General features: G+C 43.4%; 1 protein-coding gene across 1 annotated transcript in view; it reads left to right on the plus strand.

Moving 5' to 3' along the window:
- Window positions 1–25,270, plus strand: part of LOC106560617 (lipoma-preferred partner homolog) — a 515,165-nt gene that overhangs the window by 219,200 nt on the left and 270,695 nt on the right. The window contains exons 7-10 of the mRNA XM_045687983.2: window positions 11,771–12,040; window positions 12,773–12,859; window positions 13,088–13,199; window positions 13,475–13,662. Coding sequence (XP_045543939.1) covers window positions 11,771–12,040; window positions 12,773–12,859; window positions 13,088–13,199; window positions 13,475–13,662 — 657 coding nt within the window. The remainder of the gene's footprint in view (window positions 1–11,770; window positions 12,041–12,772; window positions 12,860–13,087; window positions 13,200–13,474; window positions 13,663–25,270) is intronic.

Here is a 25,270-nt window from a genome sequence, read left to right on the forward strand (position 1 = left end):
CTCTCTCTCTCTCTCTCTCTCTCTCTCTCTCTCTCTCTCTCTCTCTCTCTCTCTCTCTCTGTTATATGAATCATACTAGTTCACTACAGAGCAGTGGGTGTGGCATACACATGGGGAGATGACGAGATCGAAAGAGGATATCTGTAAGGCTAGTGTCATGGTAAAGAGGATATCTGTAGAGCTAGTATCATGTTAAAGAGGATATCTGTAGAGCTAGTATCATTTAAAAAAAGATATCTGTAGAGCTAGTATCATGTTAGAGGATATCTGTAGAGCTAGTATCATGTTAAAGAGGATATCTGTAGAGCTAGTATCATGTTAAAGAGGATATCTGTAGAGCTAGTATCATTTTAAAGAGGATATCTGTAGAGCTAGTATCATGTTAAAGAGGATATCTGTAAGGCTAGTATCATTTTAAAGAGGATATATGTATGTTTAGTATCATGTTAAAGAGGATATCTGTAGAGCTAGTATCATTTTAAAGAGGATATCTGTAGAGCTAGTATCATGTTAAAGAGGATATCTGTAGGGCTAGTATCATGTTAAAGAGGATATCTGTAGAGCTAGTATCATGTTAAAGAGGGATATCTGTAGAGCTAGTATCATGTTAAAGAGGATATCTGTAGAGCTAGTATCATGTTAAAGAGGATATCTGTAGAGCTAGTATCATGTTAAAGAGGATATCTGCAGAGCTAGTATCATGTTAAAGAGGATATCTGTTGAGCTAGTATCATTTTAAAGAAGATATCTGTAGAGCTAGTATCATGTTAAAGAGAATATCTGTAGAGCTAGTATCATTTTAAAAAGGATATCTGTAAGGCTAGTATCATGTTAGAGGATATCTGTAGAGCTAGTATCATGTTAAAGAGGATATCTGTAGAGCTAGTATCATGTTAAAGAGGATATCTGTAGAGCTAGTATCATGTTAAAGAGGATATCTGTAGAGCTAGTATCATGTTAAAGAGGATATCTGTAGAGCTAGTATCATGTTAAAGAGGATATCTGCAGAGCTAGTATCATGTTAAAGAGGATATCTGTAGAGCTAGTATCATTTTAAAGAGGATATCTGTAGAGCTAGTATCATGTTAAAGAGAATATCTGTAGAGCTAGTATCATTTTAAAAAGGATATCTGTAAGGCTAGTATCATGTTAGAGGATATCTGTAGAGCTAGTATCATGTTAAAGAGGATATCTGTAGAGCTAGTATCATGTTAAAGAGGGATATCTGTAGAGCTAGTATCATGTTAAAGAGGATATATGTAGGTCTATCATGTTAAAGAGGATATCTGTAGCGCTAGTATCATTTTAAAAAGGATATCTGTAGAGCTAGTATCATGTTAAAGAGGATATCTGTAGAGCTAGTGTCATGTTATAGAGGATATCTGTAGAGCTAGTATCATGTTAAAGAGGATATCTGTAGAGCTAGTATCATGTTAAAGAGAATATCTGTAGAGCTAGTATCATTTTAAAAAGGATATCTGTAAGGCTAGTATCATGTTAGAGGATATCTGTAGAGCTAGTATCATGTTAAAGAGGATATCTGTAGAGCTAGTATCATGTTAAAGAGGATATCTGTAGAGCTAGTATCATGTTAAAGAGGATATCTGTAGAGCTAGTATCATGTTAAAGAGGATATCTGTAGAGCTAGTATCATGTTAAAGAGGATATCTGCAGAGCTAGTATCATGTTAAAGAGGATATCTGTAGAGCTAGTATCATTTTAAAGAGGATATCTGTAGAGCTAGTATCATGTTAAAGAGAATATCTGTAGAGCTAGTATCATTTTAAAAAGGATATCTGTAAGGCTAGTATCATGTTAGAGGATATCTGTAGAGCTAGTATCATGTTAAAGAGGATATCTGTAGAGCTAGTATCATGTTAAAGAGGGATATCTGTAGAGCTAGTATCATGTTAAAGAGGATATATGTAGGTCTATCATGTTAAAGAGGATATCTGTAGCGCTAGTATCATTTTAAAAAGGATATCTGTAGAGCTAGTATCATGTTAAAGAGGATATCTGTAGAGCTAGTGTCATGTTATAGAGGATATCTGTAGAGCTAGTATCATGTTAAAGAGGATATCTGTAGAGCTAGTATCATGTTAAAGAGGATATCTGCAGAGCTAGTATCATGTTAAAGAGGATATCTGTTGAGCTAGTATCATTTTAAAGAGGATATCTGTAGAGCTAGTATCATGTTAAAGAGAATATCTGTAGAGCTAGTATCATTTTAAAAAGGATATCTGTAAGGCTAGTATCATGTTAGAGGATATCTGTAGAGCTAGTATCATGTTAAAGAGGATATCTGTAGAGCTAATATCATGTTAAAGAGGATATCTGTAGAGCTAGTATCATGTTAAAGAGGATATCTGCAGAGCTAGTATCATGTTAAAGAGGATATCTGTAGAGCTAGTATCATTTTAAAGAGGATATCTGTAGAGCTAGTATCATGTTAAAGAGAATATCTGTAGAGCTAGTATCATTTTAAAAAGGATATCTGTAAGGCTAGTATCATGTTAGAGGATATCTGTAGAGCTAGTATCATTTTAAAAAGGATATCTGTAGAGCTAGTATCATTTTAAAAAGGATATCTGTAAGGCTTAAGATGCATCAGGACTTTTCTTCTTTCTGTTTTTATATAATGTGGCAGTGATTTGTGTTTCTGTTTCACAACCACAACGTATGTTTTCCTGGTTCATAATCTCATACCAACCAGGAAGTGTTTCCAACAGACCCCCCCCCCCCCCCCCCCCCCAAGCATCTCCCTCTCTCCCTCCTCTCATTATGTCACGTTGATCACCTTCGACATGACACTTCTCAACATCTGTCTGGCTATCCTGAAGTCATTCACCATGATGTGTCCTAAATGGCACTCTTATTTAGGGGAATAGGGTTGCCATTTGGGATGTACGCCTTGGTAACCAGAAGTCATTTACCAGGGTGCCTGTAATTGATGCCATATGGTTGTTAGAGGGCTCATTCCTGTGTGTCCCAATGAAACACTATTCCTAGGGCTCTGGTTAAAAGTAGTGCACTATATAGGGAGTAGGGTTCCATTTGGGACAACTCCACTAAACTGCTTAAACGGGTCGGATTATGGAATGCAGTGCAGAGCAGTGAACTGAATACATGTTGTGTTGGATATGTGTTAGTCACTGAGTGGACAAAACATTAAGAACACCTGCTCTTTCCGTTACATAGACTGACCAGGTGAATGAACCTGGTCTCAGAGCATTTCGTATGATATGTTACAAATTAAAATGTTTATTATATGTTATGAATTTGCAAAACCTACTATATGATATGAATTTGCAAAACCTACAATATGTTATGAATTTGCAAAACCTACAATATGTTATGAATTTGCAAAACATATATGTTCTAGCTAGGTGGCTAACGTTAGCTAGACTATTGGTTAGGGGTTAGGATTAAATTTAGGAGTTAGCTTAAATAGTTAAGGTTAGGGGAATGGTTAGATAACATGTTAAGGAGCTAAAAAGTAGTAAGTATACTGAACAAAAATATAAACACAACATGCAACAATTTCAAAGATTTGACTGAGTTACTGTTCATATGAGGAAATCAGTCAATTGAAATTAATTCATTAGGCCCTAATCTATGGATTTCACACTGTGAATACTGATATGCATCTGTTGGTCACAGATACCTTAAAAAAAAGGTAGGGGGTGTGGATCAGAAAACCAGTCAGTATCTGGTGTGAACAGCATTTGCCTCATGCAGCGCGACACATCTCCTTCACATAGAATTGATCAGGCTGTTGATTGTGGCCAGATTCAATGACTGTGTGAAGTTTCTGGATATTGGCAGGAACTGGAACACGCTGTCATACAAGTCCGTCCAGAGCATCCCAAACATGCTCAATAGGTGACATGTCTGGTCAGTATGCAGGCCATAGAAGAACTGGGCTATTATTAACTTCTAGGAATTGTGTACAGATCCTTGCGTCATGGTGCCGTGCATTATCATGCTGAAACATGAGGTGATGGCGGCAGATGAATGGCACGACAACGGGCCTTAGGATCTCGTCACGGTGTCTCTGTGTATTCAAATTGCCATTGATAAAATGCAATTGTGTTCATTGTCCGTAGCTTATGCCTGCCCCATACCATAACCCCACCTCCACCATGGGGCACTCTGTTCACAACGTTGACATCAGCAAACCTGCTCGCCCAAACAAAGCCATACACGTTGTCCGCCATCTGCCCGGTACAGTTGCAACCAGGATTCATCCATGAAGAACACACTTCTCCAGCGTGCCAGTGGCCATCGAAGGTGAGCATTTGTCCGCTGAAGTTGGTTATGATACCAAACTGCAGTCAAGTCAAGACACTGGTGAGGATGACAAGCATGCAGACGAGCTTCCCTGAGATGGATTCTGACAGTTTGTGCAGAACTTCTTCAGTTTCATCAGCTATCCGGGTAGCTGGTCTCAGATCATCCCGCAGATGATGAAGCCGCATGTGGAGGTCCTGGGCTGGCGTGGTTACATGTGGTCTGCGCTTGTGATGCCTGTTGGACGTACTGCCATATTCTCTAAAACGATGTTGGATGTGGCTTATGGTAGAGGCATGAACATTAAAATCTCTGGCAAAAGCTTTGGTGGACATTCCTGCAGTTAGCATTCCAATTGCACACGCCCTCAAAACTTCAGACATCTGTGGCATTGTGTTGTGTGACAAAACTGCACATTTTAGAGTGGCTTTTTATTGTCCCCACCACAAGGGGCACCTGTGTAATGATCATGCTGTTTAATCAGCTTGTTGATATGCCACACCTGTCAGGTGGATGGATTATCTTGGCATATAATAAATGCTCACTAACAGGAATGTAACCAAATTTGTGCACCAAATTTGAGAGAAATACGTTTTTTGTGTGTATCGACAATGTCTTGGGATCTTTTAGTTTAGTTTATGATACATGGGACCACCTCTTTACATGTTGCGTTTATATTTTTTGTTCAGTGTAGTTGCTAATTAGCTGAAATGCTAAAGTTGTCCGTGATAAGATTCAAACCTTTGGATTGCTAGATATACGCCCCACGCCGACCTACAACCCTACGTTTGTTTTTTACCTTAAGTAACCATCTGTCTTATGTAACTACACCAAATGGAACATATCGTACTATTTCACTGTCCCAGATTTACATGTATTATATTACGTTTCGTCTATGAGACCAGGCTGGGTGAATCTAGGTTAAAGCTATGATCCCTTATTGATGTCACTTGTTACAGTGTAGATGAAGGGGAGGAGTCCATTTAAAGAAGGATTTTTAAGCCTTGTGACAATTGAGACATGGATTGTGTATGTGTGCCATTCAGAGGGTGAATGGGCAAGACACAATATTTAAGTGCCTTTGAACGGGGTATGGTAGTAGGTGCCAGGCATACCGGTTTGTGTCAAGACCTGCAACGCTGCTGGGTTTTTCACCCTCAACACTTTCCTGTGTGTATCAAGAATGCTCCACCACCCAAAGGACATCCAGCCAACTTGACACAACTGTGGGAAGCATTAGAGTCAACATGGGCCAGCATCCTTGTGGAACGCTTTTGACACTTTGTTGTAGAGTCCATGACCCGACGAATTAAGGCTGTTCTGAGGGTAAAAGGAGGAGAGGGGGGGTAGAACTCAATTAGGAAGGTGTTCCCAATATTTGGTATACTGAGTGTATAACTTAAGACAGTGAAGACACAGATAAGTTTTTGACATGTGTTACATAAAGTTTAACAGACTTCCAGACAAGAACAGTTGATTGATGTTTTATTTAGGCCAGTTATTATAGTGATGTGGTGTCTGCGTTTTGATTAGATTAGTTTGATTGTCTGAACATCATAACCTAGTGTCCTCATGTTTTATTTTTGTATTTATTTTTTTATTTCACCTTTATTTAACCAGGTAGGCAAGTTGAGAGCAAGTTCTCATTTACAATTGCGACCTGGCCAAGACAAAGCAAAGCAGTTCGACACATACAACAACACAGAGTTACACATGGAGTAAAACAAGCATACAGTCAATAATACAGTAGAAAAATAAGTCTATATACAATGTGAGCAAATGAGGTGAGATAAGGGAGGAAAAGGCAAAAAAGGCCATGGTGGCAAAGTAAATACAATATAGCAAGTAAAACACTGGAATGGTAGATTTGTAGTGGAAGAAAGTGCAAAGTAGAAATATAAATAATGGGGTGCGAAGGAGCAAAATAAATAAATACAGTAGGGGAAGAGGTAGTTGTTTGGGCTAAATTATAGATGGGCTATGTACAGGTGCAGTGATCTGTGAGCTGCTCTGACAGCTGGTGCTTAAAGCTAGTGAGGGAGATAAGTGTTTCCAGTTTCAGAGATTTTTGTAGTTCGTTCCAGTCATTTGCAGCGGAGAACTGGAAGGAGAGATGGCCAAAGGAGGAATTGGCTTTGGGGGTGACCAGAGAGATATACCTGCTGGAGCGCGTGCTACAGGTGGGTGCTGCTATGGTGACCAGTGAGCTGAGATAAGGGGGGACTTAACCTAGCAGGGTCTTGTAGATGACCTGGAGCCAGTGGGTTTGGCGACGAGTATGAAGCGAGGGCCAGCCAACGAGAGCGTACAGGTCGCAGTGGTGGGTAGTATATGGGGCTTTGGTGACAAAACGGATGGCACTGTGATAGACTGCATCCAGTTGATTAAGTAGGGTGTTGGAGGCTATTTTGTAAATGACATCGCCGAAGTCGAGGATCGGTAGGATGGTCAGTTTTACGAGGGTATGTTTGGCAGCATGAGTGAAGAATGCTTTGTTGCGAAATTGGAAGCCAATTCTAGATTTAACTTTGGATTGGAGATGTTTGATGTGAGTCTGGAAGGAGAGCTTACAGTCTAACCAGACACCCAGGTATTTGTAGTTGTCCACATATTCTAAGTCAGAACCGTCCAGAGTAGTGATGCTGGACGGGCGGGCAGGTGCAGGCAGCGATTGGTTGAATAGCATGCATTTAGTTTTACTTGTATTTAAGAGCAGTTGGAGGCCACGGAAGGATAGTTGTATGGCATTGAAGCTCGTCTGGAGGGTTGTTAACACAGTGTCCAAAGAAGGGCCAGAGGTATACACAGTGGTGTTGTCTGCGTAGAGGTGGATCAGAGACTCACCAGCAGCAAGAGCGACATCATTGATGTATACCGAGAAAAGAGTTGGCCCAAGAATTGAACCCTGTGGCACCCCCATAGAGACTGCCAGAGGCCCGGACAACAGGCCCTCTGATTTGACACACTGAACTCTATCAGAGTAGTAGAGAGAATCAGGCGAGGCAATCATTTGAGAAACCAAGGCAATTGAGTCTGCCGATGAGGATGTGGTGAGTGACAGAGTCGAAAGCCTTGGCAGGGTCAATGAATACGGCAGCACATTATTGTTTCTTATCGATGGCGGTTACGATATCGTTTAGGACCTTGAGCGCGGCTGAGGTGCACCCATGACCAGCTCTGAAACCAGATTGCATAGCGGAGAAGGTGTGGTGGGATTCGAAATGGTCGGTAATCTGTTTGTTGACTTGGCTTTCGAAGACCTTAGGAAGGTGGGATAGGATAGATATAGGTTTGTAGCAGTTTGGGTCAAGAGTGCCCCCCCCCCCTTTGAAGAGGGGGATGACCGCAGCTGCTTTCCAATCTTTGGGAATCTCAGACAACACGAAAGAGAGGTTGAACAGGCTAGTAATAGGGGTTGCAACAATTTGGGCAGATAATTTTAGAAAGAAAGGGTCCAGATTGTCTAGCCTGGCTGATTTGTAGGGATCCATATTTTGCAGATCTTTCAGAACATCAGCTGTCTGGATTTGGGAAAAGGAGAAATGGGGAAGGCTTGGGCGAGTAGCTGTGGGGGGTGCAGTGCTGTTGACCGCGGTAGGGGTAGCCAGGTGGAAAGCATGGCCAGCCGTAGAGAAGTGCTTATTGAAATTCTCAATTATAGTGGATATATCGGAGGTGACAGAGTTTTCTATCCTCAGTGCAGTGGGCAGCTGGGAGGAGGTGTTCTTATTCTCCATGAGTACAGTTGCACTTCAGTTTTTTCATGTTTTAGAGTATTTTTTATTTTAAATCATTATTTACATGTGACCTTGCTTGTTGGCAGGAATAGCCAAGTAGCACATCATTAACATTTTCCACTGTAGAACGAACAAGCTCTTCTACAGATTGTATCCTGTTCCCAGTTTCATCATCTGTTCTCTTAATCTACCTGGTGGAACATTCACCATGACGATGAAATTATTTTTGAGAGCTCCCATTTGCATTTTTCCAGGTCTCCACGGAGTCAATGTGAGGTTCTAGGGCCTTTTATAGATAAATGTAATAATCTAAGGTATTTAAAAACCATGAAACATTTAAATAAGTCTCATTTCAGTTTCTGAAGGATATAATTGAGATGTTGTCACTCTCCGTACAGACAGACACGTTAGTAAATAAACATCAGCAGCACTAATCAGTAAAACAGAAATCAGGGTTGACAGCGTGATGTATTTTCATGTGCCCTTTAGGGGTCATTCAACTCCTCTCCCCTCTCCTCCTTTCTTCTCTCCTCCTCTCTACTCTCCTCTATTCTCCTCTCCCATCTCTTCTCTCCTCTCCTCCTCTCCCCTTTCCTCTCCCCTCTACTCTCTCCTCTCCTCCTCTCGTCGCCTCTCCCCTCTCCTCTCGTCTCCTTCTCTCTACTCTCCTCTCGTCTCCTCTCCCCCTCCTCTCATCTCCTCTCCTTTCTTCTCTCCTCTATTCTCCTCCTCTCTACTCTCCTCTCGTCTCCTCTCCCATCTCATCCTCTCCTCTCTCCTCTCCTCCTCTACTCTCCTCTTGTCTCCTCTCCCCTTTCCTCGTCTCCTCTCCTCCTCTCCCCTCGCCTCCTCTCTACTCTCCTGTCCTCCTCTCTACTCTCCTTTTGTCTCCTCTCCCCTCCCCTCCTCTCTACTCTCGTCTTGTCTCTCCCCTCCTCTCCCCTCTTCCCTCCTCTCCTCTCCTCTGTACTCTCCACTTGTCTCCTCTCTCCTCTCGTCTCCTTTTCCTCCTCTCTACTCTCCTCTTGTCTCCTCTTCCCTCTCCTCTCCTCCTCTCTCATCTCCTCTCCTCCTCTCCGCTCTCCTCCTCTCCTCTCTACTCTCCTCTTCTCCTCTCTACTCTCCTTTCGTCTCCTCTCCCCTCTCCCCCTCTCCTCCTCTCTACTCTCGTCTCGTCTCTCCTCTCCTCTCCCCTCTCAAATCAAATCAAATTTATTTTTATATAGCCCTTCGTACATCAGCTGATATTCTCAAAGTGCTGTACAGAAACCCAGCCTAAAACCCCAAACAGCAAGCAAAGCATGTGAAAGAAGCACGGTGGCTAGGAAAAACTCCTCCTCTCCTCTCTACTCTCCTCCTCTCCTCTCTACTCTCCTCTCCTCCTCTCTACTCTCCTCTCGTCTCCTCTCCTCCTCTCTACTCTCCTCTCGTCTCCTCTCCTCCTCTCTACTCTCCTTTCGTCTCCTCTCCCCTCTCCTCCTCTCTACTCTCATCTCGTCTCTCCCCTCCTCTCCCCTTTCCTCTCCTCTGTACTCTCCTCTTGTCTCCTCTCTCCTCTCTACTCTCCTCTCCTCCGCTCTACTCTCCTCTACTTTCCTCTCCTCCTCTCTACTCTCCTCTCGTCTCCTCTCCTCCTCTCTACTCTCCTCTCGTCTCCTCTCCTCCTCGCTACTCTCCTCTCGTCTCCTCTACCCTCCTCTCTACTCTCCTCTCGTCTCCTCTACCCTCCTCTCCTCTCTCCTCTCGTCTCCTCTCCACTCCTGTCCCCTCTCCTCTGTTTGGAGTTGGGTTAGTTTCATTTTCATTGACATGTTAGAAATGTATCTCCGTTATTATGGAGAGTCTACTGTCTCTTATCTGGATGTCCACACAACTGAGGGAAGCATTGGAGTCAACATGGGCCAGCATCCCTGTGGAACGCTTTTGACAGCCCTGACGAATTGAGGCTGTTCTGAGGGCAAAAGAGGGTGCAACTCAATATTAGGAATGTGTTCTTAATGTTTGGTACAATGCTTGTGTTGTCACCCACTTTCATGACCAACATTGTCTGTGGTTTTAATTCAGGATGGAACATGTAAAACTGCAGCAACATTGATTCTCTGTTATTCCCACCCTCGAGCACCAACCTAGTACACCATCCAAGGTTAATGACAAAACCATTTTTAGGTTGGCTGACTATCAGACACTGATTATTTCAACACTGGTTGTAGATGACTATGTTTAGTTGTGTTTGAAATTGATATGAAATCGAAAAATATACTCAATTGACTAAAATGGAAGGCACTGCAAATCACCACACCCATACTTATTACATTGAAGGATATAATACTGTACAGCCTATGTTTAGGCCCTCTCATTCTAGTGTGATACACACAGCCTATGTAACCAAATCAACAGCACTCGGCTTGAAAAAAGCTCATTGAAAAAACATAGAAATTGTTCACTCTGAGTCTGTCAGTGCTGTTGAGACATGTTCTGCAGCCAATACATATAACCGGTGATATATCACCTCCTGTGCCGATTCAGAGCCCGTTGTGGCTGTTTCCCTCCTGCCCAAAGATCACAACAAATATCTGAGATTTAGCAGGTCTCCTCCCCAGCCTGTTAAGAGTCCTGTAGCGTTGCCAAAACACCGTCGTGATGTCCTCTCTGCCCAACAATTTATCCCTCGTTCCTTCCCTGCTACCGTGCTTTATTAACCCTGGTTTATGGAGGGAGGGATGGGACCAGGACATTATTAACCCTAGTTTATGGATGGAGGGAGGCGACCAGGACAGTATTAATCCTGGTTTATGGATGGAGGGATGGGACCAGGACAGTATTAACCCTAGTTTATGGATGGAGGGAGGCGACCAGGACAGTATTAATCCTGGTTTATGGATGGAGGGATAGGACCAGGACAGTATTAACCCTGGTTTATGGATGGAGGGAGGCGACCAGGACAGTGTTAACCCTAGTTTATGGATGGAGGGAGGCGACCAGGACAGTATTAACCCTAGTTTATGGATGGAGGGATGGGACCAGGACAGTATTAACCCTGGTTTATGGATGGAGGGAGGCGACCAGGACAGTGTTAACCCTAGTTTATGGATGGAGGGATGGGACCAGGACAGTATTAACCCTGGTTTATTGATGGAGGGATGGGACCAGGATAGTCATGTATTAACCCTAGTTTAGGGGTTAAAGTAGTGCACTACCCTATGTTACCTGGTCTATAGTAGTACACTACCCTATGGGCCCTGGTCTATAGTATGACACTACCCTGGTCTATAGTAGTACACTACCCTATAGTACCTGGTCTAAAGTAGTGCACTACATAAGGAAAAGGGTGCAATTTGAGACGCAGGCCTAGATAACCTGGAGATGCATGTGGAGGAAGCAGGCAGGGTTGTTACTTGACTGAGTCATAGTATCTTTTAGTGTGTCCAGATGATGCTCCGCCCTAGCCTTTTAACAGAGCTTCATCACAGCCTGCTAAGTGACTGAGCTATATGCAGAACACGTCTTCAGGACGTAAAAGCTAAATAATCTGTTCTCTCTGAGTTCTTAAGATCAAAAGATTTGATTAGATAGAAAGAATAACTACATTTTTGTTTTTCCTTTGCAGGAACTTCATTTGTGACTGGAGTGAGACAAGACAGTGATGTTGTAATATTTTACATCTATATTTGATGGTAGATAAACAGAGACTCTTGTGTTCTGCAGAGGATTCAAAACTCGACTATTATCGTTTTGTTTTACAGAACTCTGAAACTCTTCCATCTGTGACCAGTCCCAATGCACCGGTCACCGGCTACAAGCGTATGGTCATCCCGACTCAGCCTCCTCTGACAGCCACTAAGAAGTCCACTCCCAAGGCCGGGGCCCCAGGTGGAACACTGCCCCGGCCCCAGGCGGAGCATTCCTCCTCTGCCTCCCCAGTGGCCAGGCCTCAGTTCCATATGCTGCCTCAGCCAGTCCCAGCCAACTACGCCACAGCCTCCACCCCCAGCCAGCCTACCTTCAACGTACAGGTACACAATCCTGACTGGTACTTATACCCTGTTGTTGTGCCCTTGAGCAAGGAACTACACTGAAAGGGATACATCCGGATTTTGCCAATGATGTCCTGTATCTACTTCCCCAAAGTCAGATGAACTTGTGGATACCATTTGTATGTCTCTGTGTCCAGTATGAAGGAAGCTAGAGGTAGTTTCTTGAGCCAATGCTAACTAGCGTTACCCATAGACTTCCAGTCATTGCGCTATCTGCTAACTAGCGTTACCCATAGACATCCAGTCATTGCGCTATCTGCTAACTAGCGTTAGCGCAATGACTGGAAGTCTATGGGTATCTGCTAACTAGCGTTAGCGCAATGACTGGAAGTCTATGGGTATCTGCTAACTAGCGTTAGCGCAGTGACTGGAAGTCTATGGCTATCTGCTAACATGTTAGATAAGGGGCCTCATTGCCAAAATCCCCAAGTATCGCTTTAACCCCTTAAACTGTTCCAAGGGGCGCTGATAATTTCCTTCAACCTGTGTGTGTGCGTGTGTGTGTGCGTGTGTGTGTGTGTATGTATATGTGTGTGTGTGCCTGTGGGGGTTGGTAAAAAGACACATTCCAGTTGTATCCCAAATGGCACCATGTTCCCTTCGTAGTACACTACTATTCACCAGAGCCATATGTGGAATAGGTTGCTATTTGAGACAGAACCAGTGCCTCTGTGACCACTGAAAATAAAATCATTATCTTCTTCTCCCCAGGTGAGGTCTGCCCAACCTGGGCCTCAGCACCAGTCCCCAGGACCCCCCCAGCAGTTTGCCCAGCAGCCTATCCGGAGCCCAGCCCAGGTCCAGTACATGCCTTCTTCGTGTTCTTCTTCTTTTTACGTTAAAGACAGGGACATTCCACTCCTTGTTCGTGTTTGTTGATGTTTATGCTTTATTATTGACAGCTAGGAAACGGGAATGGGATGAGAGAAAGTAGGAAGAGAGGAAAGGCTTGAACCTTGATCTTCGATGGGGAAGGAGATGTACTAGAGCTGGGAGTGTTAACCATTTGAGCACATCTCTTCACAGGTCCAGTACATGTCTGCTCAGCCACGAGGCCCTGACTTGGCCTACGGGCCCCCTCAGCCAGGCTTCGCCCCTCAGCCAGGCTTTGCCCCTCAGCCAGGCTCTGCACCACAAGGTGTCTTATTCTACCTGACTTTGCACTTCTACCATGTTCCATTTCATGACATGTTATCTAAAATGACTTGACAACCTGTTTCCAATACATTTTAAATGTATTTAGAAACTAGTAAAATGCACCAAACAAGTTTTTCTGGTGTTTGTGAAAACGAAGACAAGTAGAATCCATTTTTATTGTTACAATTAAGTTTGTGCTAAAAATGTCATGTGTTATTGGTGTAATTACTGTGTTTGTCAACACATTTTGAATATGTACATGACGTTTTGTGGTAGGGTACCCAGAGCAGGCCTACCCTGGACCAGGAGGGTACGGAGGAGGACCAGGAAACACCTGGAAACCCCAGCCTAGCTATACTGCTGCTCCTACCCAGCAGGGCTACCCACAACCTGTCCCTAAGAAGACCTACATCACAGACCCTCCTGCCAGCCTGGGTCCTCCTGCACACCTCGCCCCGCAGAAGGTAAGAACTGAGCCCTGTGGCTTTATACCCTGGGATGGACATGCAGGATATTGGGTACTGGCCAGTGGAGCTGGTAGACAGTGATTTCTGCTGGTTAAGTGTAAAATTCGGGTCGAAAATCTGTGCCTATCGCAGGGCGGTGTCTGAGGCCAAAGTTGATTGATATTTACTACAGATACATGTCCCTCGGGTTGAGAATAACTCATACGTGTTACTCATACGTAAGACCTCACAGAGACACCTTCATACATGTTACAGTAGTAAGGCCTCACAGAGACACCTTCACACATGTTACAGTAGTAAGGCCTCACAGAGACACCTTCACACATGTTACAGTAGTAAGGCCTCACAGAGACACCTTCACACATGTTACAGTAGTAAGGCCTCACAGAGACACCTTCACACATGTTACAGTAGTAAGACCTCACAGAGACACCTCACACATGTTACAGTAGTAAGACCTCACAGAGACACCTTCACACATGTTACACATGTTACAGTAAGACCTCACAGAGACACTGTAATACATGGTAAGACCTCCTCGCGGCTTTGAAGCCGTATGAAACGAATGCAACAAAATAAAAAAAGTTGTGAGATATGTGAAATCATCTTTAATATTCATCCATCCACATTAGTAACACTATAGGTTTACAGCAGCTGGAGTGATGTGGTCCAGATTAGTAACCTTTACAGCAGCTGGAGTGATGTGGTCCAGATTAGTAACCTTTACAGCAGCTGGAGTGATGTGGTCCAGATTAGTAACCTTTACAGCAGCTGGACTGATGTGGTCCAGATTAGTAACCTTTACAGCAGCTGGACTGATGTGGTCCAGATTAGTAACCTTTACAGCAGCTGGAGTGATGTGGTCCAGATTAGTAACCTTTACAGCAGCTGGAGTGATGTGGTCCAGATTAGTAACCTTAACAGCAGCTGGAGTGATGTGGTCCAGATTAGTAACCTGTACAGCAGCTGGAGTGATGTGGTCCAGATTAGTAACCTTTACAGCAGCTGGAGTGATGTGGTCCAGATTAGTAACCTTTACAGCAGCTCGAGGGATGTGGTCCAGATTAGTAACCTTTACAGCAGCTGGACTGATGTGGTCCAGATTAGTAACCTTTACAGCAGCTGGAGTGATGTGGTCCAGATTAGTAACCTTTACAGCAGCTAGAGAGATGTGGTCCAGATTAGTAACCTTTACAGCAGCTGGACTGATGTGGTCCAGATTAGTAACCTTTACAGCAGCTGGAGTGATGTGGTCCAGATTAGTAACCTTTACAGCAGCTGGAGTGATGTGGTCCAGATTAGTAACCTTTACAGCAGCTGGAGAGATGTGGTCCAGATTAGTAACCTTTACAGCAGCTGGAGAGATGTGGTCTAGATTAGTAACCTTTACTGCAGATGGAGAGATGTGGTCCAGATTATTCCAGTGTTACTATACCACAGCTGTAAGGATCAGTTAGGGTTAGGCTGCATATGAAATAGCACCCTGTTTCCTAAAGCATGTTCCATAGGGCTCTGGTCATGTACATGTAGGGAATAGAGTGCCATTTGAGATTTAACCTTATCCTCACTCAGAATAGTTCTACCTCAGAAACAGCTATTGTAGTCTCAAGACACACACTCACACACACACACACACACACACCTCACGCACACACACATGCGCAGACACACTCACTCACACACACTCACACACACACACCTCTCTCACACACACACACCTCACACACACACACACTTCACACACACACAGCTGTCGACAGTCTCTGGAAAGTACTAGGCCCCCTTGAGTTTCCATTAATTCAAGGATTTTATGCTACTTCCACAAATACAAACAGCTCCACCAAAACAGTCAGGTCTAGCCTTTGGGCATTACTCATCAAGGACTGTATTTTACTAAATACAAATTAGATACCACATTCATTGCAGCAAGCATCTTTATGTATAATTTTTTTAAATTATGTTCAAAACAAGCATCTTTATGTATTCATTTAAAAAAAAAGAAAAAACATTTTGATTCAAAACAAAAGTCTACATATTGCTTTAGAGGGCTGCTCAGTTCTCCCAGTGTGGTGCATCATGAATACAAAAGGTTCAGTTTGCTAGATTTATATAAAATAAAATATCTCTACTATGTTGTCCCTCTTGATAATCATTATTCACTGTAGCAAAAACAGCAAGAATAGAAATTCAACATCTAAAAAAAAATATAGTTTGGGGTCACTTAGAAATGTCCTTGTTTTTTAAAGGAAAAACACATTTTTTGTCCATTAAAATAATACAGTGTAGACATGGTTAATGTTGTAAATGACGATTGTAGCCGCAAACGGACGTTTTATTTTATTTTTATTTTTTTAATGGAATATCTACATAGGCGTTCAGAGGCCCATTATCAGCAACCATCACTCCTGTGTTCCAATGGCACATTGTGTTAGTTAATCCAAGTTTATCATTTTAAAAGGCTAATTGATCATTAGAAAACCCTTTTGCAATTATGTTAGCACAGTTGAAAACTGTTGTCCTGATTAAAGAAGCAATAAAACTGGCCTTCTTTAGACTAGTTGAGTATCTGGAACATCAACATTTGAAACTGAAGATCTCGTACAACGCTGTGTACTACTCTCTTCACAGAAAAGCGCAAACTGGCTCTAACCAGAATAGAAAGAGGAGTGGGTGGCCCCAGTGCACAACTGAGCAAGAGGACAAGTACATTAGAGTGTCTAGTTTGAGAAACAGACGCCTCACAAGTCCTCAACTGGCAGCTTCATTAAATAGTACCCGCAAAACACAAGTCTCAACGTCTAGGCAGCATCCAAACTTTTGAACTTAACGAACATTAAAGCCTGGAATCAATCTCTGGAAGCCTCATATATTCCTATATGTTAATACTAGATCTCATGTAAAATCTTAGGAAAGACAAACGTACAGTTGAAGTCGGAAGTTTACATACACTTAGGTTGGAGTAATTAAAACTAGTTTTTCAACCACTCCACAAATTTCTTGTAAACAAACTATAGTTTCGGCAAGTCGGTTAGAACATCTACTTTGTGCATGACACAAGTAACTTTTCCAACAATTGTTTACATACAGATTATTTCACTTATAATTCACTGTATTGCATTTGCAGTGGGTCAGAAGTTTACATACACTAAGTTGACTGTGCCTTTAAACAGCTTGGAAAATTCCAGAAAATTAGGTCATGGTTTTAGAAGCTTCTGATAGGCTAATTGACATCATTTGAGTTAGTTGGAGGTGTACCTGTCGATGTATTTCAAGGCGTACCTTCAAACTCAGTGCCTCTTTGCTTGACATCATGGGGAAATCAAAAGAAATCTGCCAAGACCTCAGAAAAAAAGAATTGTAGACCTCCACAAGTCTGGTTCATCCTTGGGAGCAATTTCCAAACGCCTAAAGGTACCACGTTCATCTGTACAAACAATAGTATGCAAGTATAAACACCATGGGACCACGCAGCCGTCATACCACTCAGGAAGGAGACGCGTTCTGTCTCCTAGAGATGGACATACTTTAGTGCGAAAAGTGCAAATCAATCCCAGAACAACAGCAAAGGACCTTGTGAAGATGCTGGAGGAAACAGGTACAAAAGTATCTATATCCACAATAAAACGAGTCCTATATCGACATAACCTGAAAGGCCGCTCAGCAAGGAAGAAGCCACTGCTCCAAAACCGCCATTAAAAAGCCTGACTACGGTTTGCAACTGCACATGGGGACAAAGATCGTACTTTTTGGAGAAATGTTCTCTGGTCTGATGAAACAAAAATAGAACTGTTTGGCCATAATGACCATCGTTATGTTTGGAGGAATAGGGGGAGGCTTGCAAGCCAGAGAACACCATCCCAAACGGGAAGCATGGGGGTGGCAGCATGATGTTGTGAGGGTACTTTGCTGCAGGAGGGACTGGTGCACTTCACAAAATAGATGGCATCATGACAAAGGAAAATTATGTGGATGTGTTGAAGCGACACACTTCAAGATAGAAAGTTAAAGATTGGTTGCAAATACTTCCAAAGTTGTGGCAAAATGGCTGAAGGACAACAAAGTCAAGGTATTTGAGTGGCCATCACAAAGCCCTGACCTCAATCCTATAGAAAATGTGGTTACTCCCTGTTTTACATGATTTTATTATATCTCCACAAACCGTTATATCGGTTGACTTAAGGGACAGACAATATGATATACAATATATTGATTCTGCTGGGGAACATTTTCATAAAAAAAAATAAAAAAATGTTAGTATTAGATTCTTTCAAAAATAACTGTCAAATACTATTATACACTAGAAGGATTGACTGCAAAAGAAAGTGTGAGTTGTCAAGATATTACCGGTAAGTGGAACCAAATAACATGTGGAGAGTGATGGTTTCCTAGATGAAGGAAAGGTGCTCCTGATTGCCAGAATGGTTGGTTCTTTAGTTGTGTTTGTTCCAGTTGGGGGGGTTTTTTTTGGGGGGGGGGGGGGGGGTTGTATGTATTTCCTGTTTGCTTGGGCTGAAGAGGGTGTTCTGGAGGACCATGAAACCTTTAGCTCCCACTTCCCTATTGCCGGATGGTTATTTGTAACAGCTGTCGATGGTATTACACGATTGAAGGAAAAAAAAAAAAAAAGAGAAGGAAATAAAAAAAATAAAAAAAATATAAAAGACAAAAAAATAATAATAAACATTTTAATTATATAAATAGTTTAGTTCCCCAAATGTTGTGGTGGGTTTAAATTAAGTAAATAGAAATAAGTTACTGGACTGATACAGTATAGCGACATGACGCACGCACACACACACACACACACACACACACACACACACACACACAGCTCCAACTAGGACGTAAAACCAAAAAGACAGTGAGTGACTTAGCGGTGACCCATCTTCAGCTTGATCTTCCCTGCTCTCGTCCCTCGCCCCAACCCAGCGTTATTAAACAGTTTCTGATCTTCCCTGCTCTCGCCCCTCGCCCCAACCCAGCGTTATTAAACAGTTTCTGATCTTCCCTGCTCTCGTCCCTCGCCCCAACCCAGCGTTATTAAACAGTTTCTGATCTTCCCTGCTCTCTTCCCTCGCCCCAACCCATCGTTATTAAACAGTTTCCACCCTTTTAGCTTAGTCTAATCTGTTTTTCTGTTTATTTTCCGCTGCAACAGCTACCAATGCTTTCACGCCCTAATGACGTCAAAATAAAACAGAAATATGATATAAAAGCCAGATTAGTGGGAAAGCTAAATCTGTCAACTTCGCCTTTATCATGGCCCAATCTGGTTGACCCCATGCCATGACATTTCCATAACCTTCCCCTTAACCATACAGTGCTGCTAAATCTACTTATCAGAGACTTAATTAATGTTCATCTGTCGGTGTAAATAAAATCCACATTTCAGACCATGTATAGATTGGTTCAATCAAAAAATATGATTTATTATAATTGTAAAACATTTATATTATGACATCGCTCACCAGTTAATCAGCATTTTTATTTATGTTACAGAGATCCAGTGTTTCCTCAACAAACAAAAAATATATAATAATAATAATAATAATGTTTTTATGTCGTAGCTCGATTCTGGTGTCTTTTTAAAAGAACATTCTACTCCAAAATAAAATGATGCTGACTCCATCTAAATTATAATTTCCAACTCCAGAAATGTTCACCTCTTGACAAGAGCCCAATAACATATTGGTAAATGATTAGCGATAAGCATTATTGGGGCGGCAGGGTAGCCTAGTGGTTAGAGCGTTGGACTAGTAACCGAAAGGTTGCAAGTTCAAATCCCTGAGCTGACAAGGTACAAATCTGTCGTTCTGCACCCTGAACAAGGCAAGTTAACCGCCATTGAAAATAAGAATTTGTTCATAAACTGACTTGCCTAGTTACATAAATATCACCTGCAGCCAAACTGATACAGCATAGTGGATATAATTAAATGAAGCATGGGGTTATCTATCTGCATTTACACTATTGGGCTAATCATTAGCTAGATCCCAAATGTGATATTTTCTAACTAGCTGTGGCTAGCTATTGATACATGTTATGCATAAACACACTAAATATAGGCCTGTAGGCCTTCATGTTAGGGTAACTTGGGGTAAACCACCACACCCGGGGTAAAACGCCCCCTGCCTGTACATCTCAACAGTATCCCTGGTTGCCACTACTCTCGCTCAACTAAAAAATGTAATCTGTCTCATCACATTTAGCTTCAGTCGCCCCCTATGCCGTGGCACAGCGCCACAGTTTAATTACTACAGCGGAAACACTGAAGACATCACCACGTAGTTTGGGCGTATTCATGAAAAACTCAGTGTCATTAGAATAACTCTGATTGGCTGGACTGTCCCGTTTCTCTCATTCCATTGGTGGGAATGACCCGTTATGGTCTTTCCGTTGGCTGGTTGGTGCGATGTGAAGGTGTGTGTGTGTGTGTGTGTGTGTGTGTGTGTGTGTGTGTGTGTGTGTGTGTGTGTGTGTGAGAGCGAGAGAGATGGAGGCTTTTCACGTCACCAGAGCTTAAGGACATATAATTACTCTGATCCTCCCAGTCTGACTTTGATCTCTATTGTAGAAGAAACATTCAGAGATTTCATGGCTGCTGGTTAATATCTACTCTGTCTTTTCTCCGTCTTTCCCTTAAATTGGACTGAGGCTAAGCTGGAGGATGGCTTGTATTAGCGCTGAGCTAGAGTGACATTTGACAGTGAAGGGAGAGATTATGTTGAACTGTTCAACCCCTAGCTACTAACCCCAGGTCCATCTGGAGGAGACTATAGACCCCTAGCTACTGACCCCAGTTCCATCTGGAGGAGACTATAGACCCCTAGCTACTAACCCCAGTTCCATCTGGAGGAGACTATAGACCCCTAGCTACTAAGCCCAGTTCCATCTGGAGGAGACTATATACCCCTAGATACTAACCCCAGTTCCATCTGGAGGAGACTATAGACCCTTAGATACTAACCCCAGGTCCATCTGGAGGAGACTATAGACCCCTAGATACTAACCCCAGGTCCATCTGGAGGAGACTATAGACCCCTAGCTACTAACCCCAGGTCCATCTGGAGGAGACTATATACCCCTAGATACTAACCCCAGTTCCATCTGGAGGAGACTATAGACCCCTAGATACTAACCCCAGTTCCATCTGGAGGAGACTATATACCCCTAGATACTAACCCCAGGTCCATCTGGAGGAGACTATAGACCCCTAGAAGGTCAACTATGGTTCCAGCTTTTAAACATAGTTCCGGAACTCCAATTTGAGCAGCAGCAGCTGAAAAATGAGCTCCTACAAATATTGAAATTTACATGGTTTTTAGAGTGAAGTACATCGGAAAAAAGCAAAAGAAAACTGCAAAACTGAATAGGAGAAAAAACAAGCAACAAACAAAGAAGATAGGCTTTTGAAAAATAACTATTTTTCATAAAATTGTAGTTATCTTAGCAAGCTGAATTGTTTACCAGTTGCTAAGCAATTGCTAGGGACTCTTTTGGAAGAAGCTAGCTAGCTAACGAAGAACAACAAAGAATATCTAGTTAACAGAAGAAAAGAAAGAGAAAATCAGGACAGAAGAAAAAGGATATCAAAGTGAAACAGTTCTCTAAAGACACAGGAGACAATAATACAAGAAACAACACTTCTGTAGCTTGTCAACTATGTGTCTGTCTATCCCTGTTCTCTCCTCTCTGCACAGGCCATACAAACGCTTCACACCGCGTGGCCGCTGCCACTCTAACCTGGTGGTCCCAGCGCGCACGACCCACGTGGAGTTCCAGGTCTCCGGCAGCCTCTGGAACTGCCGGTCTGCAGCCAACAAGGCTGAGTTCATCTCAGCCTATGCTACCCTCCAGTCCCTAGACTTCCTGGCGCTGACAGAAACATGGATTACCACAGATAACACTGCTACTCCTACTGCTCTCTCTTCGTCTGCCCACGTGTTCTCGCATACCCCTAGAGCATCGAGCCAGCGGGGTGGTGGCACTGGAATCCTCATCTCTCCCAAGTGGACATTCTCTCTTTCTCCCCTGACCCATCTGTCTATCTCCTCATTTGAATTCCATGCTGTCACAGTTACCAGCCCTTTCAAGCTTAACCTGTTAGGGCTAGGGGGCAGCATTTGCACGTCTGGATAAAAAAAATGTACCCGATTTAATCTGGTTACTAATCCTACCCAGTAACTAGAATATGCATATACTTATTATATATGGATAGAAAACACTCTAAAGTTTCTAAAACTGTTTGAATGGTGTCTGTGAGTATAACAGAACTCATTTGGCAGGCAAAACCCTGAGACATTTTCTGACAGGAAGTGGATACCTGATGTGTTGTATTGACTTTAAACCTATCCCATTGAAAAACACAGGGGCTGAGGAATATTTTGGCACTTCCTATTGCTTCCACTAGATGTCACCAGCCTTTACAAAGTGTTTTGAGTCTTCTGGAGGGAGATCTGACCGAACAAGAGCCATGGAACGATGATGTCCCATTAGACACCTGGCGCGCGAGTTCATGTTGGGTACCCTCGTTCCAATACGTTATAAAAGAGTATGCATTCGTCCACCTTGAATATTATTCATGTTCTGGTTAAAAAAGGCCCTAATGATTTATGCTATACAACGTTTGACATGTTTGAACGAACGGAAATATATTTTTTCCCCTCGTTCATGACGAGAAGTCCGGCGGGCTTAGATCATGTGCTAACAAGACAGAGATTTTTGGACATAAATTATGAGCTTTTTTGAACAAAACTACATTCGTTATGGACCTGTGATACCTGGAAGTGACATCTGATGAAGAGAATCAAAGGTAATGGATTATTTACATAGTATTTTCGATTTTAGATCTCCCCAACATGACGTCTAGTCTGTATCGCAACGCGTATTTTTCTGGGCGCAGTGCTCAGATTATTGCAAAGTGTGATTTCCCAGTAAGGTTATTTTTAAATCTGGCAAGTTGATTGCGTTCAAGAGATGTAAATCTATAATTCTTTAAATGACAATATAATATTTTACCAATGTTTTCTAATTTTAATTATTTAATTTGTGACGCTGACTTGACTGCCGGTTATTGGAGGGAAACGATTTCCTCAACATCAATGCCATAGTAAAACGCTGTTTTTGGATATAAATATGAACTTGATAGAACTAAAAATGCATGCATTGTCTAACATAATGTCCTAGGAGTGTCATCTGATGGAGATTGTAAAAGGTTAGTGCATCATTTTAGCTGGTTTTATGGTTTTGGTGACCCTGTCTTTGACTTGACAAAACATTACACACAACTCTTGTAAATGTACTGTCCTAACATACTCTAAATTTATGCTTTCGCCGTAAAACCTTTTTGAAATCGTAAAACGTGGTTAGATTAAGGAGATGTTTATCTTTCAAATGGTGTAAAATAGTTGTATTTTTGAAAAATTTGAATTTTGACATTTATTTGGATTCAAATTTGCCGCTCTTGAAATGCACCTGCTGTTGATGGAGTGCACCACGGGTGGCACGCTAGCGTCCCACCTAGCCCATAGAGGTTAACATCCTTATCATTTATCGCCCTCCAGGTTCCCTTGGAGAGTTCATCAATGAGCTTGACGCCTTGATAAGTTCCTTTCCTGAGGATGGCTCACCTCTCACAGTTCTGGGTGACTTTAACCTCCCCACGTCTACCTTTGACTCAGTCCTCTCTGCCTCCTTCTTTCCACTCCTCTCCTCTTTTGACCTCACCCTCTCACCTTCCCCCCCTACTCACAAGGCAGGCAATACGCTTGACCTCATCTTTACTAGATGCTGTTCTTCCACTAATCTCATTGCAACTCCCCTCCAAATCTCCGACCACTACCTTGTATCCTTTTCCCTCTTGCTCTCATCCAACACTTCTCACTCTGCCCCTACTCGGATGGTATTGCGCCGTCCCAACCTTCGCTCTCTCTCTCCCGCTACTCTCTCCTCTTCCATCCTATCATCTCTTCCCTCTGCTCAAACGTTCTCCAACCTATCTCCTGATTCTGCCTCCTCAACCCTCCTCTCCTCCCTTTCTGCATCCTTTGATTTTCTCTGTCCCCTATCCTCCAGGCCGGCTCGGTCCTCCCCTCCTGCTCCGTGGCTCGACGACTCACTACGAGCTCACAGAACAAGGCTCCGGGCAGCCGAGCGGAAATGGAGGAAAACTCGCCTCCCTGCGGACCTGGCATCCTTTCACTCACTCCTCTCTACATTCTCCTCTTCTGTCTCTGCTGCTAAAGCCACTTTCTACCACTCTAAATTCCAAGCATCTGCCTCTAACCCTAGGAAGCTCTTTGCTACCTTCTCCTCCCTCCTGAATCCTCCTCCCCCTCCCCCCCTCCTCCCTCTCTGCGGATGACTTCGTCAACCATTTTGAAAAGAAGGTTGACGATATCCGATCCTCGTTTGCTAAGTCAAACGACACCGCTGGTCCTGCTCACACTGCCCTACCCATGTGCTTTGACCTCTTTCTCCCCTCTCTCTCCAGATGAAATCTCGCGTCTTGTGACGGCCGGCCGCCCAACAACCTGCCCACTTGACCCTATCCCCTCCTCTCTTCTCCAGACCATTTCCGGAGACCTTCTCCCCTTCCTCACCTCGCTCATCAACTCATCCTTGACCGCTGGCTACGTCCCTTCCGTCTTCAAGAGAGCGAGAGTTGCACCCCTTCTGAAAAAAGCTACACTCGATCCCTCCGATGTCAACAACTACAGACCAGTATCCCTTCTTTCTTTTCTCTCCAAAACTCTTGAACGTGCCGTCCTTGGCCAGCTCTCCTGCTATCTCTCTCAGAATGACCTTCTTGATCCTAATCAGTCAGGTTTCAAGACTGGGCATTCAACTGAGACTGCTCTTCTCTGTGTCACGGAGGCTCTCCGCACTGCTAAAGCTAACTCTCTCTCCTCTGCTCTCATCCTTCTAGACCTATCTGCTGCCTTTGATACTGTGAACCATCAGATCCTCCTCTCCACCCTCTCCGAGTTGGGCATCTCCGGCGCGGCCCACGCTTGGATTGCGTCCTACCTGACAGGTCGCTCCTACCAGGTGGCGTGGCGAGAATCTGTCTCCGCACCATGCGCTCTCACCACTGGTGTCCCCCAGGGCTCTGTTCTAGGCCCTCTCCTATTCTCGCTATACACCAAGTCACTTGGCTCTGTCATATCCTCACATGGTCTCTCCTATCATTGCTATGCAGACGACACACAATTAATCTTCTCCTTTCCCCCTTCTGATAACCAGGCGGCGAATCGCATCTCTGCATGTCTGTCAGACATATCAGTGTGGATGACGGATCACCAGCTCAAGCTGAACCTCGGCAAGACGGAGCTGCTCTTCCTCCCGGGGAAGGACTGCCCGTTCCATGATCTCGCCATCACGGTTGACAACTCCCTTGTGTCCTCCTCCCAGAGTGCTAAGAACCTTGGCGTGATCCTGGACAACACCCTGTCGTTCTCCACTAACATCAAGGCGGTGACCCGATCCTGTAGGTTCATGCTCTACAACATTCGCAGAGTACGACCCTGCCTCACACAGGAAGCGGCGCAGGTCCTAATCCAGGCACTTGTCATCTCCCGTCTGGATTACTGCAACTCGCTGTTGG

The sequence above is a fragment of the Salmo salar genome, chromosome 10 (genome assembly GCF_965601325.2).
Source record: "Salmo salar chromosome 10, fSalSal1, whole genome shotgun sequence".
Lineage (NCBI taxonomy): Eukaryota > Metazoa > Chordata > Actinopteri > Salmoniformes > Salmonidae > Salmo > Salmo salar.